At 39.1% G+C, this 20,119-nt stretch overlaps 1 protein-coding gene across 1 annotated transcript in view; it reads left to right on the top strand.

Annotated features, from left to right (window-relative positions):
- Positions 1-20,119, top strand: part of REEP3 (receptor accessory protein 3) — a 98,109-nt gene that overhangs the window by 56,932 nt on the left and 21,058 nt on the right. Inside the window, exon 3 of the mRNA XM_018042215.1 lies at positions 18,629-18,705. Coding sequence (XP_017897704.1) covers positions 18,629-18,705 — 77 coding nt within the window. The remainder of the gene's footprint in view (positions 1-18,628; positions 18,706-20,119) is intronic.

Genomic DNA, 20,119 nt, shown 5'->3' with positions numbered 1-20,119 from the left:
CTACAGCCATCCTCCATTTGTCCTTTTTCGCCAAGAATTGTGTTACCAATTTTTGAACCTTTGGGAAGCTCTTCAGTGTAAACTTGGGTTGCTTCTCAACTTTTCCCACCGTCCACTTACTCTTCAGTTTTCTCAGCTCTTCTGGGTCAGTTACTACTCATCCATTTCTTTCCTGGGTCCAAAAATGTTGATGCTCTTTTCTATATTCTTCCTGACTTAAGTCTTTCTGAAAAATCACTTTACTGTTATTTTAATGAGATTTGTAGTGGGGTTACAATTAAATGTGTGTATTCTGGGATCGCAAAGAGTTGGACACAACTGAGCGACTAAACACACACACACATTCATTCTGCTATATTTACCCATATTTCCAAATTGGCTTTATGAGTGGGATACTTGTGGTTGATTTATATTGTCACATCAGATAATACTTGTTTTACCATTAACATTGGTTTTTAAAATGTGTTCACATAGGAAATAGGTTTGAAGTAGTAATACATATTATTTTTTTCAATCCTTAACAATTTTAAATTTTAATTTTAGCTGACATGCAATGAATACACACGTATCTTGTCTTGAGTTATAGTTGTTGACAAATCAAGTTGTGATAAAATCAGTTTCTGTTTGGGACAGTTAAGAAGAATCACTTGGGATAGTTCATTATTTTTTTAATATTTATTTATATTTTTTATTTCAGCTGTTTGGATATGCATTTTAATATTCTACCATTTACCTTTTTTCATGTAAATTAATTTTTTAAATTGGAAGATAATTGCTTTACAATATTGTGTTGGTCATTATTCTTTAACGAAGTAAATCCACTTACATTTACTTAAAGTAGATGATGAGTATGCTTTGTAAACTTAATTTTTTGTGTTGGGATTACTTATTGTATATATAATGCATGTTAGTATGTAATTTCACTGCCTGAAGTAATGGGTCCTGTTGTAATCATCAAGTGACATACTCTTCCTGTGTCTTCTAAAAATAATTTCTTCAGGATCATTACAGTGTATCCTCTTTAGGAAACAAATGTTAAATTTAAATTGAGATTTATATTATAGGGGTTAAATAAAAGCCTAACACAATTCCTTCTAAACTTTAAAAATGTAGATATTTCCCTGGAGGTCCTGTGGTTAGGACTCTGGGCGTCCATTGCAGGGGGCCTGGGCATGATCCTTGATAGGCCAAAAAAAAAAAGGCAGCTAAAATTTAATAATGTGAATTAGAGTACTCCTTGACCTTTACAAAGTAAAATGAAAGCATTCCCACAAGTTTCACGCTAAGATGGAGCTAGCAACCACAGCTGTCCAATGCAAATGCTTCATAAAACATACACAAAGAAAAAAATTTCTCCCAGTAACATTTAAACCTAAGAGGCTAAGTCAGGCTTTTGCTAATATCTAGGAAGAATTTTACCAACTGCAGTGCCAATGGAAATAGATTTCAAAAATCAGGGACAGAAACTGTTGTTTCCATTAAAGGAAATGTTGTTAAATAGTAAATTGGAGGGAGGCCTAGCCACCTCCACCCTAATCCCTAGTGATGGAACAGCTTAAAATCATAAGAGCTACAGCAACCAAACACACCAAAAAACTCAGCTGCCACCATCCTCCGTGCTGCAGGAAAACCATGTTCAGAAGCAGCCAATTCTGCCTCCCCCACATCTGTTCACAAACCATAGCCTCACTACTTTGAAGAAACCCCCCCAATAAGTTCCAAAAGGAAGAAATAATAATTGAGTACATGAGAAATTCAAAAGTGCAGTACTAGGCAAATGCAAAAATAAAAATGACAGCAATATATTCATTACAATTTATATTCTTAAATATTAACAGTTTCAAATGCAGTAGTGTAAACTATTTATTTATTTTGAACAAGCAGGAAGAAAAATGAAGCATTCAATTTACAAAGTAACAAGAATATCAGAATTAACGGAATCTGTAAAGAAAGTAGGGTAAATAAAGCAATAAAAATGCAGAAGTAAAATAAAAACAAAATCAAGAGAATTTCAATATTTCTAAGAGTTGTTTCCTTGAGTAAATCTAACAAAAGGTACAGAGGAGAGTAGAAAAAAAAATTGATAAAATAAATAGGACAGGGTTTAAGTGACAGAAAATTAAATAATGGGGGGCTTTAAATGAATGCCTAACATAGGTCTTTCTAAAATTTTAGAGTAAATTTTTTTTAATTTAAAGATGGAATGTTTTCTAATAATGTAAGACATACTGAAAAAGTAAAAAAAAAGTGTTAATAGCTCAGTCGTATCTGACTCTTTGCAACCCCATGGAGTGTAGCCTGCCAGGCTCCTCTGTCCATGGAATTCTCCAGACAAGAATAGTGGAGTGGGTTGCCATTCCCTCCTCCAAGGGGATCTTCCCAACCCAAGGACTGAACCCAGACTCCTGCGTTACAAGCAGATGTTTTACCATTGAGCCACCAGGGAAGCCCTGATCTTTCCTTTTCCTTTTTAGCTACTGTTTACATTATTTAAGCAGAGAAGTTTCCTCTTTTGCACAATACAGGATCTACCTTTGGAGTGTTCACATATGTACATCATCTTTCTTTCTATTATGTAACTTTAGTAATACAGTGCTTCACCAGCTACAGCTATAATCATCATATTGTCAGCCAGATTGCCATCACGCTGTGAAAGGTCCTCCTAAAAATATAAAAGCTAGAGCTGTTCCTGAAGACTTTAGCTAAGCAAGAAAAATAAAATCTGTCAGAAAACCTCATGTAATTTTAAAAGCTCACGAGTGGTATGTTACTTCAGAAATATAATAGATTTTAAAAAGATTAAAGATAGTTTGAATAACTATAAAAATTTTAAATATATAGAATTATATAGACTGATCACTTTTCTTAAACCACAGATTCAGACTCTGCAGGTAAAATTGAGAAATTCATCAAAAGGTCTTGAAAAGTCACAGAAATAGATGGAGTTAAGTAATTTTATTTGAAAATATTATATTAACTTTCAAAGGTTTCCAACAGCATCTTTTAAATAAAGGTTTAACACTTCAATGTTATTGTATTATATTCTTCTTTAAAAGATTGTCAGAATAAATTATTAGAGCCAACTGGAAACGTCTTTGCCAATGATGTGATGTTTGAATATAATTTCAACCTGCCCATCAGTGTTCTTCCTTTCTCTGTAGGAAGCAGATTTAGACATACTCTTAGGGAGAAAACTCTTAAGGGCACTTCCACCTTGGGCAGGGAGAGGGTTTCCATCCAGTGGTCCGTGTCCAGATAGCTCTGGACTCTAGGATGGGACATCCTGCATGAGACTTCTGGGCAGAAGAGCCTATAGGCTGCCCTACCCTGGGTACTTTACTCAAAGCTTTTGTCTTTTCAACTGCTAGCCATAAACAATGCCTCTGAGAAGTGGGCTAAAGCTCAGTTCCTTCTATTTTTTGAGGTTCTTATTTTAAAAAATGATGATGTGCCCAAACAGTGTTATGAAAACAAGGGCTTATTTTAATTGTTTATAGCGAACAAATTATCAAACTGAGTTCATCTTGCTTCCAAACCCGAGGCTCTTTTTACATTTTCTTCATGAATGATAGATACCACCTCCTTCTAACTGGTATTTTCAGAAAAAACACCGGGTACCTCCCACTGCAATCCTTGTCGCACTTAGAGGAACACTAGAATCTCCCTGGGATCTTGTTTAAAATGCAGATTCTAATTAAGTAGTTCTGGCCTGGGTTTGAGATTCTGCATTTCCAGCAGGTGCCCAGATGCCGCCAGTGCTGCTGGTCTGCACACCGCAGTTCAGGTAGCAAGAATTTTGTGCATGTTCTCAACTCTGCTTACACATTACAAATTCATAGAGCTTGCCTTTGAGACACCTTGCTGCCTTCTCTCTTCCCCGAGATGATGGAGCCTCAGAATCTACATAATTGCTTTTAATTCCCAAGTAATTCTTACCCACAGCCAAACTGAAAAGCATTGACTAAGAGAGGTATCTCACTATATTCTGAAAAGTGAATAATTATCACATTGTGCTTTTTTAAGTTTATGTAGGCAGATGGGCATAAAATAACAGACTGCTTTAGAAACATCTGTATGTAAATGGACTAATAACTTGGAATATATTATTAAAAAAATTAAAATTTCTGGTCATACCATGTTGCACGTGGGATCTTAGTTCAACCAGGGAGCGAATCTGTGCCCCCTGCAGTGGAAGCTCACAGTCTTAACCACTGGACCACTTAACCACTGGAAAGTCCCAAAAAATAATATTTTAATGAAGTTAAGCATATTATACCATTGGGGGGTAAGGGTTTTGAGTTGGGTGTTCTAGTTTCCATACAGGACATTTCTACATCAATGAAGTTTCTCTTTGTAATCATCTGCCTTTCTTCCTGTGCCGTTCCTCCCACCTTTTTGTTCCCCTCACTGTGTTACGGTGATCATACTGTCCTGCCCACTATACACATCCATCCGCTCCATACCCCAAGTATCCCATGCCCTGTAACTTGCCCGTTTCTCTTCACTCAAATGTGAACCTCAGTTCTGTATGTGAGGCTGACTGCACATGCTTTTGAAGGAAAATAATTTGATAGCACAGATTCACTTGTCAGTCATGACAGATGTATTATTCCTAGAGGGTTTTTTTTTTTTTTTCTTCCAGTCTTTGCTTCTCTAGAAGATGCTGTTTTCCCATGTAGTATTTAGGCTGCTTCTTACTGTTTGAATGATTATTGTATGTTTGACATATGCTGCCGCTGCCGCTGCTGCTGCTAAGTCTCTTCAGTCGTGTCCGACTCTGTGCGACCCCATAGATGGCAGCCCACCAGGCTCCCCTGTCCCCGAGATTCTCCAGGCACAAACACTGGAGTGGGTTGCCATTTCCTTCTCCAATGCATGAAAATGAAAAGTGAAAGGGAAGTTGCTCAGTCGTGTCCAACTCTTAGTGACCTCATGGACTGCAGTCCACCAGGCTCCTCCATCCATGGGATTTTCCAGGCAAGAGTACTGGAGTGGGGTGCCATTGCCTTCTCCGTGACATTATTGAGCCTATAAAGCTACAACTTGTATAAAGAAAGTGGTATCTTTTACTTGAAGAAGGAAAGTTTTTATCTACTGTGTTAGTCATAATCTTGCCAGTCATCTGGAAAAAAGAGTATACCTTTCAGTGGCTATATTAGTTCACGTGTGGAAATAGCAAGGTAGAATTGACTGCGTAAAGATTCATGAGAAACTAGGGGACCTAGGTACCTAAGAAGTGGTGCCAGCCATTGGGAATGTCTCAGGTTGGAAATGCAGTGTCCCAAGACTTTGGGAACACTAAGGGAATAAAGAAGGTAAGATGACAGTTTAGTGTGGAAGCATGATACTTAGGAAAGCCATCTAACCCAGTTTATTCCTTTCTATCTGCATAGGCTCTGTCCCATGCTAAAATCCACGAGAAATTCTGTGCGGTTCTATGAAAAGTGAACTGTGTCTCTACAAATATTTATTATTCCAAATGAATCAATAAGACTTCAAATAATTGAAAAAGTGAAGTGCGAATTATCAGCCAGTGTGGATGCAGAGTTATTTTGTACTAAGAGGTCCTTCTTTCCTAAATTCTGCTCCTGGGAACAATTCCCATAAGCAGTTCCTGCTTTATCTTCTTTTCAACACTCCTTTTAAATTAATTATCATCTAGCTTTTAAACATTTTTGTGTGTTTTCCTTCTCTCAAGTTCCTCAAACTTACATGGGATCAGGGATGAGATACATGGGGCTTCTGTGACTCAAGAGCACTGAGGGAAAACCAAGGTAATCTTGTGAAAGAGTGTCCATTTCTAGTTGCAGGCTGCCCCATTTTAATTCGTTTTAACACCAAATACATCTGTATAATATGAGACTTTCCTCCTCAAAACAACAGGATATTCTGTGAGGTCTTTGGCAGTGATGTCTGGAAACTGCAGGTAAACTGTGATGCAAGTTCAGCATCTGAAAGTATTAATATGACTGACTCCCAAACATCCTAGTTCCTGGCAAGCTATAGAAAGTTAAGACAGTAGGGCCGTGAGGGAGGAAGCACCCCAAAGCCAGGGAAATGCAAATCAATCCTAGTCTAACATACTTACCCCAATGCATGCTCCCTCTTTTTTAAGGAAAAAGTATTTCAACCAATGTCTGTATTCACTGTGGATTGAACTTCAACTAGCTTATTTTCAAGCATGCTTCTAACTTGGCACAGCTCTGGGAAAAATCCCATAATTGAGCCATCTGGGTTGGATAAAAAAGGGCGTTTTTCTATTTGATTTCTCACATTTTGTTCCTCTTTGTTTTTAATGGGGAAAAATCATTATGAAATAACCAAATTATTGCATAATGTTACTGAAACAAGAGAAACCTTTTCAACTTGATGCTGTTTCTAAAGAAAACTCTATTAGAAGTTCTCTCTGTTGTCTCTGAAATGTGGTGTAGAATGAATCTTTTGGGTGAGCTGACTTGAGGGAATAACTAATGGTCAGAAAATAAAGTTCTCTTTGGGTGGTCTGAAATTCAGCAGTGTTTATTTCTTCTCAGAAATAAAATCCTCAGCAAGGATTTTTTTTTCCCCCAGTGAAGCATATTTTAGCATTTTATGCTCTGGATTTACTTAGTGTGGTTATAATTGAAATCATTAGGCATATGTAGTTTTTCATTTTTTCTGAAAAACCAGCATTAATTGCCTATGATTCAAATAATCTGAAATTAAGAGACACTGGAAAGTTGTTTAATATCTGATAACTTTGAAAACAACTTTGATAAAATAGACTATGTTATATGTTATGAATTTCTCTTTGCAGTCTAGAGTTATTTGTTTGAATTTTTCATCAATTCAGACCTTAACTTTAAGAAACTGTTCAGTAAAAGCCTTCCTGTGTATTTGGTTTATTAGGTACAGGGATGGCTGGGTCCTAGGAACATGATGATGAACAAGACAGTTTCAGTCCCTATTGGTTGTTAAGAAGACTCTTGAGAGTCCCTTGAACTGCAAGGAGATCAAAGCAATCAACCTTAAAGGAAATCAGTCCTGAATATTCATTGGAAGGTCACATGCAGAAGCTGAAGCTCCAGTACTTTGGCTGCCTGATGTGTGGAGCCAACTCATTGGAAAAGACCCTGATGCTGAGAAAGATTGAAGGCAGGAGGAGAAGGGGGGCAACAGAGGATGAGATAGTTGGATAGCATCATCAACTCAATCGACACAAATTTGAGCCAACTCTGGGAGATAAAGGAGGACAGGGGAGCCTGGCGTGCTGCAGTCCATGGGGTGGCAAAGAGTTGGACACGACTTAGCAACTGAACAACAACAACATTGGCCAAAAGGCAGAGGCAGACGTTATACAAACCTTTACACAGATACACTGCAAGGGAAAGTAGATTAAATATGTACAAAGATTATGTATGACCTTAGGACGGGGTGGAGGCAGTTAGGAAGGCTTTCCTTTGGATATGAAGAAATGTCATTCATACAATGCAAATGAATATTATATAGTATATTAAAATATTACTAGTTGTATGCTGGATCAAATATTGTGCTGGTAATCACTTATTATCCATTTAAATGTCTTCTTTTACTCATCCTTCCCATGAAAGCTGCTTCTGCATAGGAACGCCTTGACATCCAGGTTTATGACTATATTGTGTCAAAGCATTTTGTTTGTAATAGCCCCAGAGTACTATGTGTCAAGTTAACATATCTTTTTTGTCATTGTGCAAAACCACAGGGCTGCTTATTGTCACCCTGTTTATTTAACTAATACACTGAGCACATCATGAAAAATGCCAGTCTGGATGAATCACAAGCTGGAATCAAGATTGGTGGGAGAAACATCAACAACTTCAGATATGTGGATGATACCACTCTAATGGCAGAAAGTGAAGAGGAGCTAGAGGCACTAAAGAACCTCTTGATGAGGGTGAAGAAGGAGAGCGAAAAGGCTGGCTTAAAACTCAGTATTAAAAAAACTAAGATCATAGCATCCAGCCCCATCAGTTCATGGCAAATAGAAGGGAAAAGGTGGAAGCAGTGACAGATTTCCATTTCTTGGGCTCTAAAATCATTGCAGATGGTGACTGCAGTCATGAGATTAGAAGATGATTGCTTCTTGGCAGGAAAGCTATGACAAACCTAGACAGTGTGTTAAAAAGCAAAGACATCATTTTGCTGGCAAAGGTCCTGTGTAGTCAATGCTTTGGTCTTCCCAGTGGTCACGTACGGTTGTGAGAGCTGGACCTTAAACAGGGCAGAGCACCAAAGAATTGATGCTTTTGAACTGTGGTGCAAGGAGATCAAACCAGTCAGTCTTAAAGGAAATCAACCGTGAATACTCATTGGAAGGACTGATGCTGAAACTAGGGCTCCAATAATTTGGTCACCTGATGGGAACAGCTGACTCATTGGAAAAGGCCTGATGCTGAGAAAGATTGAAGGCAGAAGGAGAAGGGGACGACAGAGGATGAGATGGCTGGATGGTATCACCGAAGCAATGGACATGAACTTGAGCAAACTCCAGGAGATGGTGAGGGCCAGGGAGGCCTGACGTGCTGCAGTCCATGGGGTCTCAGAGTCAGACATGACCAGGTGACGAACAACAAATATCATTTAACATACATTATCATTAATGTCACTGTTATCATAATACCACAGTGCTCATAGCATAGCAAGAATAAGTTATGTAAAGATACAATTTGAGAAAGATGCCTTTGAGTTAATATGCCCTCACCACAGTTCTCCATAACGCTTGTGAATGTACAGCCGTGAGCCTCATATCAGAACAGGATATTCCTCAATATAAATAAACCAGTCCATTGCTCTCAACTTCTGTGATGGAAATCAGGAGGGTTATTTTACAGTTATAGTTTACTTTTTATTTGCTTTATTTGTGTATCCTGGGATCTAAATCAATTGCATTGCAAATTCTGTCTCAGGATATTGAATCATAAAAACTTGTTTTGTTGAAAAATATTTAAAAACCATGAAATGAGGCCTCCTTTTCTTTTGGCATCAGGAATAGGTACATGCATACCTATTAAATGGAGCATGGTCTTCTGATAGTAAATTTAGCCTGTGAGTACATTCATTTTACGGTATTCACTCAGGCTTAAAATATCCTAATTCCTTTGAGAGAGTAAAGCAAGAACGCTATCACATGACTGTCTGGGTTTGTGAAATGCTAAGTCTTACAAAAGCCTTCTGGATTTTGAGTAATAAAGCAAGTACTGGCTTGTTAAGTAGGATAATCTAATCCATGCACTATATAAACCAGAATGTAATTTTAGATACTGTGGTTTTATATCACAGATGACTCTGTTTTCTAAAGAACTTGCCAAACTATAAGAGTATATTTTCTTAGAAAATAAATTTATTTTGATATTTAAATGATTTTTAACATTTCATTTGGATAATTTTTATTTGCAAATATTTTATTTTTTAAAAACATTCATCACATTTCTCTAGTTATGAAAAATATGGTAGGGAAAGTGTGTCCCAAGATTGATAAATGATTGCCATTTTATTGTGACCACTTCAAAAGAACTTTATTACAAAATAATTAGGAAAAAGAAGGAAATTATTGTTCATAAGTAAGCCCAGGTCACTAATAATTTAATAAATATTTCTTAACATTTATTTTGTGCCAGGTACTGTAATAATCACTAGGTGTACTCTTGGGAAAACAAAGCCAAAGTCAGCAAAATAGGCCATTGAACAACTGTTTTTCATGTAGTCTTCCCACTGACTTTTATGCATTTTGCTCTCTGAATATTTTGGCTTACCACTCAGAATATAATTATTTTAAACTTTATGCATATTTCTAATGAGCGTCTGTATCTGACTTCTTGGCCTACTGAAAGTACCAAGGGATTTCTGTAAGTCACATGTACTGACATTACAGACAATAACAAATTTATACAGGTAGAGGCCACACTAGCCAAAGGATAATAAAAGTAATTTAAAATAATATTTCTCTGGCTTTGCCCTAGTCTGCTGCATGAGAACATCAATCTTGCCTATCTTCCAGTTTCTTCTCAAATACTTTTTGGTTTTTTTTTGGCCACCCCAGGTCTTAATTGCAGTATGTGGGATCTAGTTCTCTGTGCAGGGATCGAACTCGAGCCCTCTGCATTAGGAGCTCAGAGTCTTAGCCACTGGACCACCAGGAGAATCCCCCCAATATTTCTGAGAGTCCCCTGGGGATATCTCAGGCAGGGTTTCTTAAAATGATACTCCGCTTCTCCATTTCCAGGTCATTGTGGTAGTAGCATCCGTCCGTGCCAACCAGGGCATTACCGGTGTCACAGGTTGCAGCCAACAGTACTTTGACTGATGTCCACCTAATTCTGGAACCATGACTCTTTCAGTCCCCACAGAGGTTATAGGGTAACCTTTTATATTAGCATAGGCTAAGCTGCTGTAATTATAAGTAAGCAGGTAAGTTGCTCACTCAGTCATGTCTGACTCTTTACAATCCTTGAACTGTAGTGCGCCGGGCTCCTCTGTCCATGGAATTTCCCATACAAGAATCCTTGAGTGGGTTGCCATTTCCTACTCCAGGGGATCTTCCCAACCCAAGGATCAAACCTATATCTCTTGTGTCTCCTGCATTGGAGGCAGATTCTTAAGCTGAAACAAAAATGCAGTGGCAGAGGGAATATAAAAACATATTTGTCTTTAGCATAACAGTCCCGGTTAGTGTTGACTTCATCAAGAAATGTTTCTCAAGCAACCGTGTAAGAAGAAATGGGGCTCTGCCCATGTGTAATATGAAGATTCCAAGGTTACCCTGCTCCCTGCCTTCCCAGCCGCAGGGCGAGAGAAGAGCCTGTGGGGAGATGCACTCACTTCTCAAAAGCCTCAGCTAATATTCTGTTGGCGGGAACTGGACACATGGCCCTGCCTCTTTCAGAAATGGACTGAGAAGCGCTAGCTCTGGCTGGGCGACTCTCCAGCCTGCCTCTGTTATTTGCCTTTTTATGAACAGCAAGCTGTCACCTCCACCCCGTCCTGTTTCACCATCCCAGACCTTTCATTGCAGCCACCTCTCTCTGATACCCAGAGAAGCCGAGGGCATCGCTGGTCACATAATCTATTCCATCTCTACCCTAGGCAGATCCCTATTCCATCCATATAAACAAATTTCATAAACCTTTACTACTCCTTTGAAATCCACTCTCCTTCCCACCCATCCCCAGCGTTAAAAATAACCTGCCCTCCTACTGCAGAGTAAAGGCAGAGGCCCTCACCTATAGAACCACTTCAGCCTCTTCCCAGCATGGCCACGCTCCTTTTGATTCTATCTCAGAGGAAGATACACCCCAGCTTCTTTCTTGATCTCACTCTTCTTTCTCATCTTATCTGTCTCATACAAGATCTCATTCCCATTAAGAATTCCTGCTTCCTCATAATTTGAATCTCATTATCTCTCCAGTAAAATGTTCAATCCTTGAGGCTATAAGCATGCTTTCATTTAGCCTCATGCTATTTTTTAGCCCCCCCCCCCATTTTTCTTTTTCAACCAGGCCTCAAAATACTCCTTTATATTCAATTGTCACATCTTTACTTCTTGTCTAAGCTGTTTGCAGTCTTTACAGAAAGGAGCACGCTAAGCTCTGGGTGATTTCATATTCATTCAACAATTCATATATTTACTGAGCTCCTTCTCTGCACATACAGAGGGTTGAGCAGAACAAAATAAAAGCTTTGTCCTCTTGGAATTTACATTTTAGTAAGGAAAGGCAAGAAAAGCATTTTAGTATTTGTTAGATGTGTCTGTGATACGTGCTAAAGAGAAAAATAAGTCATGATAAGGGAGTTAGAAGGCCATTGTTATTTTAAACAGGGTAGTGAAGAAAGGGCTCTCAGATAAATATTTGAGCAGAGACTTGAGGGAAGTGAGAAAGCTATCCACATGGATAACTGAAGGAAGAGCATTTCAGACAATGAGACAGCAAGTACTAAGGCCCTGAGGCAGAAACATTTCTGCACCCAGGAAGGATAGTAAAAGGGCCTGATGTGACTGAAGCAGAACAGGGGAAGGAGGGACAGAGCAGATGAGGCCAGAGAGGCAGCTGGAGCCAGAACCACAGGGCCTGGTAGGCCAAGGTAAGAATTCTGATGGGGGCCAACAGAGGAGTTTCAGCAGAGGAATGACCATGTAGTCCAATAGTCATGTCCGGATGTGAGAGTTGGGCCATGAGGAAGGCTGAGTGCCGAATAACTGATGCTTTTGAACTGTGGTGTTGGAGAAGACTCTTGAGAGTCCCTTGGACAACAAGAACATCGAATCAGTCAATCCTAAAGGAAATCAGTCCTGAATATTCATGGGAAGGATGGATGCTGACGCTGAAGTTCCAATAGTTTGGCCGCCTGATGTGACGAGCCAGCTCACTAGAAAAGACCCTAAAGCTGGGGAAGATTGAGGACAGGAGAAGCGGGCGACAGAGAATGAAATGGTTGGATGGCACCATCGACTCAACGGACATGAATTTGAGCAAACTCCAGGAGGTGGTAAAGAACAGGGAAGCCTGGTGTGTGTAGGTCATGGGTTCACAAAGAGTTGAACATGACTTAGTGACTGAACAATAACACAATGACCTGCTCTCTAAGGAGACACTCTGAGTGATATACGCAAAAAGACCCAGAAGAGCAGAATGATCACTTAGGACACTGTGAGAATAATCTGGACAGGAGATGATCATCCTCTGGACTGGTGAGATGTCTGTGGAAGTGGTGAGGAATGATTTTTATTGCTGATATGTTTCCAAGAGTTGAGAGGCTGCATAGTGCTAGGACCTACCCCCTGCCCCTCCAGTGAAGTTTCTTCTCCACGTCCCACCTTTCTTTGCCTTGCTTAGGGCCCAGGGAGCTGATCCATACAGGTTGCATCATTTCTGACTTCCCTTTGGGTTTGGCTCATGAGAGACTCCTGCAGAAAATCAGAAGGCTGGCTGAGCATGAGGTCGGTCAGATTAGGGTTCTCCCAGCTTCCTCCCTGCCACCAGGGGTTGCTGTGAGTGTCCCCCTGAGACCACACCTTGATGGTTACCCGTTTGGATTCCAGTAAACCTGTCCCTGTCCACCCTTCTTCACACCAGGCAAGTAATGCCAGTTCCTGCTATCGCTAGCTCAATGGTGAACCACTGTTCTTTATTGGTTTTCTTGAACTTCTTCCACAACTGTATGAACTTTAATAAACTTTCCTCAAACTCTTGTGCTCTTGACTCATACTGGGAACTAGGGCATCTAATGCAGTAAAAACAGCAGAACGTTTTATCACTGTTATTTACTTGTTTTTCTCTCCAGTAAAATGTTAAATCCTTGAGGACAGAAGCTGTTATGTTCCTGTTTCTAGTCCCATGATGTGAAGTAGGCAGAGCTTATTACAGCTGTATCAAGGAGTATTCTATGTGATGATCCCACCTGAGTCCTTAGGAATTATCTAAATTATGTTTTATTTGAAAGATGAACCAAAAGTAGGATATTTGTGTATGTGTATCCATGTTAGTGCTCATAAGCTCCACCTTGTTAGATAATTCAATTCCCTGGGGTCAAAAAGACGTTTAAGAAAAAGTTGAGTAAAGCTTTTTGAGTTGAGTAAAGAAAAAGCTTTCTTCTGCTTCTTCTTCTTCTTCTTTTTCTGTACAATATGTCCTTGTTGGTTATCCATTTTGAATATAGCAATGTGTACATGACCTTCCCAAACTCCCTAATTATCCCTTCCCCCGCACCCCTGGCAACCATAAGTTCTTTCTCTAAGTCTGTGAGTCTCTTTCTGTATTATAAATAAGTTCATTTGTATCATTTCTGTCTAGAGTCCACAGGTAAGGGATGTCATCCGATATTTCTCCTTCTCTGACTGACTTCACCCAGTGTGACACTCTCTAGGGCTCTCTGCGTTGCTGCAGATGGCATCGTTCCATTCTTTGCAATGGCCTAGTGTGTTTGTAGCTCGTCTTCTTTATCCATTCCTCTGTCGATGGACATTTCACTTGCTTCCGTGTCTTCGCTATTGTAAGCAGCGCAGCAGTGAACACTGGGGTGCGTGTATCCTTTCGGATCATATTTTCCTCTGGATATATGCCAGGAGTGGGATTGCGGGGTCATATGGTAGCTCTATTTTTAGGTTTTTAAGGAACCTCCATACTGTTCTCCATAGTGGCTGTACCAATTTAGATTCCCACCAACAGTGTAGGAGGGTTCCCTTCTCACCACGCTTTCTCCACCATTTGTCTGTGGATTTTTTGAGTAGCTTTCTTATTCATTGTTCTCATGAAGATATCTAAACGTTGGTTTGTTGATTGTACCAATTGTTTCTGAACTGAAAAGAAATAGAATTTGTTCCCACTCTCTTAACATAAACTTTTTTTCCTGTAACTTTAAAGGTGGATTATGATATATTACAGCTGCCTGTTAAGTTACTGACTTTTATTTGCATAACACTTTAATAGCATTTATTTCTATTAGTGGTTTTATACAGTCATGAGATTATCAATTTGCATTGTTTTCCTACCAGTTTTTTGGTTTTAGTACTACATTTTGTTATTGATGTTTTCTGTCCATCTAAAGAATATTTTACCATAACATATTTTCAGTTATCATTTTGTGTATTGCTCTTTTCTTTCTTCCCTTCTTTTTGACCTTGACTTCATTCTGTTATTTTCTTTGGGCTAGACCTTAAAGAGTAGGCTGAGCAGCCTTGAGGTATAGTCTTAATAAAAGGTTTGCTGAGTAATCATTTGGTGTAAAATCCCAACCAAATCCATTAATAGGAAAAAGAAAGCAGTATCTTCTCAAGGTTAACTTTCTTCATACTTGCTCACATGAATAACACACACTCACTGCATTCGTTTAATTATTAACTCAATTCAACTATTGTTAAGGTCCATATTTCTAATAAGGGAAACAAAAAAATACAGAAATTTATGAGAGCAGATTGTCAAAGAATATATTTGTTAAAGATAAATTAGAACTATGGAGTTTTGCTTATATAAAATTGAGCCAATACCACAGGAAAATGACCAGGAATACACTATTAATTGTATAGTTTGCTGTTTTTTAACTAAAAGGGCAGAGCGTTCTTTCTCTTCTTTTCTCCTTTTAAAAATTTTGGCACTATTTAATATTCTCACAACCTAAATAAATATAGTCTTTTTTTTAGAGAGATAAACATTATATATGTGAAAGCACTTATATATTTGGTGGGTTTTAAAATGAATTTGAGGAACTTCTCTGATGATCCAGTGGCTAAGACTCGGTGCTGTCAATGCAAGGGGCACAGGTTCTATCCCTGGCCAAGGAACTAGATCCCACATGCTGCAACTGAGAGACCACATGGCACAACTAATACCCGGCGCAGCCAAAAATTAGCAAATAAAAATAAGTAAAATGAATTTGAAAACTGGGCAAGTACTTGACTTTACTAAAGTCAAAGTGCTTTTGCAATGTATGGGACTCTAGCAGCTCAAGTCTATTTGAGAACTAGTATTTCAGAGAGTATCACCAAACATTAACTACCCATACTATTCAACTCTATTGGGTAAATTATGACTCTTTGTGGAGTGTTGTTTTTCTTTCTTATCCATTTGGAAGATCACAGCCATAATGAGGGTTGTGAAATAGTAAAATGATGAAAATACAAAATAATGAAAAAATGACAAGCATTGACTTAAATCATTTATTTTTCTGAAAGTTCCCTAAACTTCCTATGAGAGAGACCAGTTAACTTAAGCTGCCACTTTCCCAGGAAAGAAGGTGGTAAGGTTTACACTGAAATCCTTGTGCTAAGTGCAAGAGGGAGAGAGAGAGAAATGAAATGATTGATCTGACAGCAACCTCTTGTTTGCAAATCTGCCTTTTTCAGGCTTCATTGTAGACTATGGCCCTGTGCCCATCTCCCAGCTCAGCCTCTTGCACAACTTACTTATTTTGGCCCTCAGTAAAAGGAGAGGAGTTTGCCGTGTTATTTATTTTTGAACTCTGCCCCATGGAGCACTGGGATTTCTTAGAGTCTCCTCAAGAGTCCTACAGTGAGTAGAATGGAAGGACCAACAAGAGCAGGGTGTGTGTTTTTTTGTAATTGTTTTACAGTTGTTTTCAATAAAGCTTCAAAAAAACTTGATCACCTGCAGGGTCCCTTCTAGCCTTATAAAAGTGCACTGTTTTGTTTCCAGGCTTTCTCTTTCATTTCTTTTTTAGAGGATAACCTTGTGAATACAGTTGAAAGGTAAAAGTACTAAATTAATGTTTGATTTGGAAAGGCTAAATGAATGAATTTGTGTGAGAGCCTCACTTTGCTTTTAAAAGAAGGGGGCAGCAAGAGAAAACACATAGGATTTTAACCCTGGAAAAAAATCTCCATGCTGGGACAAAAAGCTTGGAATTGGCGGCAGTGAGGGAGTAAAGTAACTCATGAAAAGTGAAAAACTGACGGGAATATTTAGTCTAACTTTTTTTTTAATTTGAGATGATAATCAAAATCGGTTTCATTGTAGATAATGTACTATTTTGGAGAAGGAAATGGCACCCCACTCCAGTACTCTTGCCTGGAAAATCCCTTGGATAGAGGAGTGTGGTAGGCTGCAGTCCATGGGGTCTCTAAGAGTTGGACATGACTGAGCAACTTCACTTTCGCCTTTCACTTTCATGCATTGGAGAAGGAAATGGCAACCCACTCCAGTGTTCTTGCCTGGAGAATCCCAGGGACAGGGGAGCCTGGTGGGCTGCTGTCTCTGGGGTCGCGCAGAGTCGGACATGACTGAAGCGACTTAGCAGCAGCAGCAATGTGCTATTTGCTTCGGGCAGTTTTTTAAGCTCTTAAGTGAAGTAAAGTGGGCTTCCCAGGTGGCTCAGTGGTAAAGTATCTGCCTGCAGGAGACACGGGTCAGACACGACTGACCAACAGCACACACACACACACACACACACACACACACACACACACACACGGTAAATTACTCTTCATATGTTACAACACATTGTTTCAAAAGTTATTCATGGCTGTTATTAATTGATTTTTCCAAACAGAAAACTGTTAAAGCTACCTGAATTATAGTTTCATATTTATAAAATACCCAAAGAAGCATCTGCATTAAAACTAAATAGGTCAATTTTTAAACTAATTATAGAGACCTAATTTTTTTTTTTTTTTGTCATCTTATTGTGATGAGAATAGGGAAGTAGTGGTTATTCTTAGACCTCACGTTCAGCAATTCCTCATTCCTTTCTGTACATGATCAAATTGGATAATAGCAGCAATTTGAGAGTCAGGCAGTCTGGATTCAAATTCTGGCTAAATGAACTTGAATACCTCTCTGTACTACCAGTTCCTTATAATTACATACTTATGTAGTCTGTTTCATAATGCTATTGTGGGGGATAAGTGAATTAATACATGTGATGCTCTTAGCACAGTCTCTGGGCTATAGTCGGCATGATTTTTTGTGTTAGCTGTAATTATATTATTGAGAAAGCAGAGATTTTAACTCTTACCCAAACCCCACCCTATGTGAGTGATAAAAGAGTCTGTGTGCGTAGGGAGGTGGAAAGGAATAAATTTGTGAGAATGAGTTCAAGGAAAATGAATATGGCACCATTCTGTGAGAAGGATTGCTACAAAGACACAGAGTCTCAGGGACCTTATAGGATGCTCTAGTCCGTAAAAATATCCTGAATTACTCTCTTAGTCCATTCAGAGTGCTATAACATAGACAGACTAGTCTATAAACAACAGAAATTTATTCTCACCGTTCAGGGGGCTAAGACTTCTAAGATCAAAATGCGGGTAGATTCTGCATTTGATGAGGGCCCTCTTCCTGGTTGATAGATGGCCATCTTTTTGCCGTGTCACCAGTCACATTCGTGACGACTCATGATCTAATAACCTCCCACATTTGGAGTTAGGAGTTCAAAGTATGAATTTTGAGGGAACATAAATACTTGGTTTATTGCATCAACTCTTACAGTATTAGAGTAGAAGAAGGAAAAGGATATGTAAAAGATTGCAGGCTTACATTTAGGGAAGGAGGAAGAAGATACTAACCTTAGATTTTCAAAGTGGGTGACGAGCATTATGGATGTAGCAAATCCAGGATATATTGAGAAATAAAGAATGCAAAATTTAAAAGACTGATAAAGATTAAATGCGTCCATATCATACTATATGGTTTCTATAATAATGAAACAGTTAATAGTCTTCATAAAGAAGCATGTAATAAGATCTTTTAAAGAATTTTCCTCCAGTTAAGAAAAATATGTCCTATGTTTTCATTTAGGTTCCTACATTATACGTATTAAGCCTAGAGGTTTGTTATCCTTCAATTCTTGTATCCCAGGACAACTGATGTGGTGACGTGAGGAAGTCAGACATAAAACCTGCTGAGAATTAAACCATCGCCTTCTTCATTTAATCCAACATACTATGTATGATTGGAGAAGGAAATGGCAATCCACTCCAGTACTATTGCCTGGAAAATCCCATGGACAGAGGAGCCTGGTAGGCTACAGTCCATGGGGTCACAAAGAGTCGGACACGGCTGAGCGACTGCACTTTCACTTTCACTATATATGATCTATACGACTCTTCAGAGTCGCAAATAATTCTGGTCCATTATTTCATAAGTATTTTTATCATTTGCAGGTTCGATGGATGATGTACTGGATCGTCTTTGCCCTGTATACTGTAATTGAAGCAGTGGCAGACCAAACAGTTGCTTGGTAAGTTCTAGCACTGAGAAATATCCATAATGTAGACTCTTACCTGGTGTCCTCCGTTCTTATCCTGCCCTTGCTGTAAACGAAGAGATTTTTTTTTTAATAAATTTTTTAAATGTCGACTTATTTATTTAGCTATGCCGTGTCTTAGTTGCAGCATGTGAGATCTTTGCTGCCTCGCAGGGGATCTTTCCTTGTGACATGTGGGCTTAGTTGCTCTGTGGCATGTGGGATCGTAGTTCCCCAAACAGGGATCAAACTCATGTCCCCTGCAGTGCCAGGAGGATTCTTAACCACTGGACCACCAAGGAAGTCCATCCCTAACTAGATGAATTTCCTCAGCCTACCTAATTATCCACTGTACCCTTTCCTTTACCTGGTTTCCCCACAAGGACATTTCCTTCCTTGTGGAATCCCCCACGTAAAGGCAGTCCATCCTCCCGCCCACATGCTGCTTCCTCCCGCCCTTCTCCCGCGCACGTCCCAGGATCTCAGAACAGAGAAAACTTGGTTGTCATTCTTTTTTCCACACTCTGATGACTTCACACTATTTTTTCTTTATTAATATTTCCTAAGCAAACTCCCCTTTTGAAGCCCACAGCTTCTGGTTTTAGCACTTCCCTCCCACCCTTAAAATTCTCATCCACAAGCATTCAAACTGGATGACATCAAGTCCACACGGCCACCACCCACTCCCAACACCAGCTCCTTGGCTGCCCTATTCCAAACAGCATGAGGCAGAATTGAAACATGTTTCTATCCTCAAGGATCGAACATTTTGCTGAGAAGTCATACTTAGTGGAACAACCTGAATCTCTTTGTGCTATATGTCAGTAATATATTTCCAACTATATCTTGCCATCGCTTGGAGAAGTCATTTTTACAAACTCTAAACTTTTACTATCTCGCCACTATCTTCAACTACCCTTACTGCACAAACCCCCAACTTAAATCAGCCCAACCACACTCCTCTTTTCTTTTTTACCCAGGCTACCAACTGAGCTGAAAAGAAATCAATCAGTTGCTCATATAGGTATCAATTTGAAAGTCACCATTCCTTTTACTTGCTTTTTGTCAGTGGCTACTTCCATTCCCTCCTGTTTCTGTTTCAAATCTTTACTGTTCTCTGCTTTAACTGTCTTTCTGACTTTGTAAGTCTCATCATATTCTCATAGCATACTAGGTCACATTGGATGGCTCAGAAAAAATAGAAGTCATGAGACTTAAATGTTCTTCACAACCAGCTTTTATGTATCAACTTCTCTGTATCTGCATCCATCTTTCTCTTCCTCCTTCTGTCCCACAGTTCATTTATCTGTTATGTTTTGGTAAAGGGGTTTGGGAAGGGTTTTTTGTTTGTTTGTTTGTTTGTTTTTTAGTGGCAGAACAGATTCTAAACCATGCTAGGTTTCTTTAA

This window comes from Capra hircus, chromosome 28 (assembly GCF_001704415.2).
Source record: "Capra hircus breed San Clemente chromosome 28, ASM170441v1, whole genome shotgun sequence".
In the NCBI taxonomy this organism is placed as follows: Eukaryota; Metazoa; Chordata; class Mammalia; order Artiodactyla; family Bovidae; genus Capra; species Capra hircus.
Note: the sequence above shows the minus strand (reverse complement) of the source record. Positions and strands in the feature narration are given on the sequence as shown.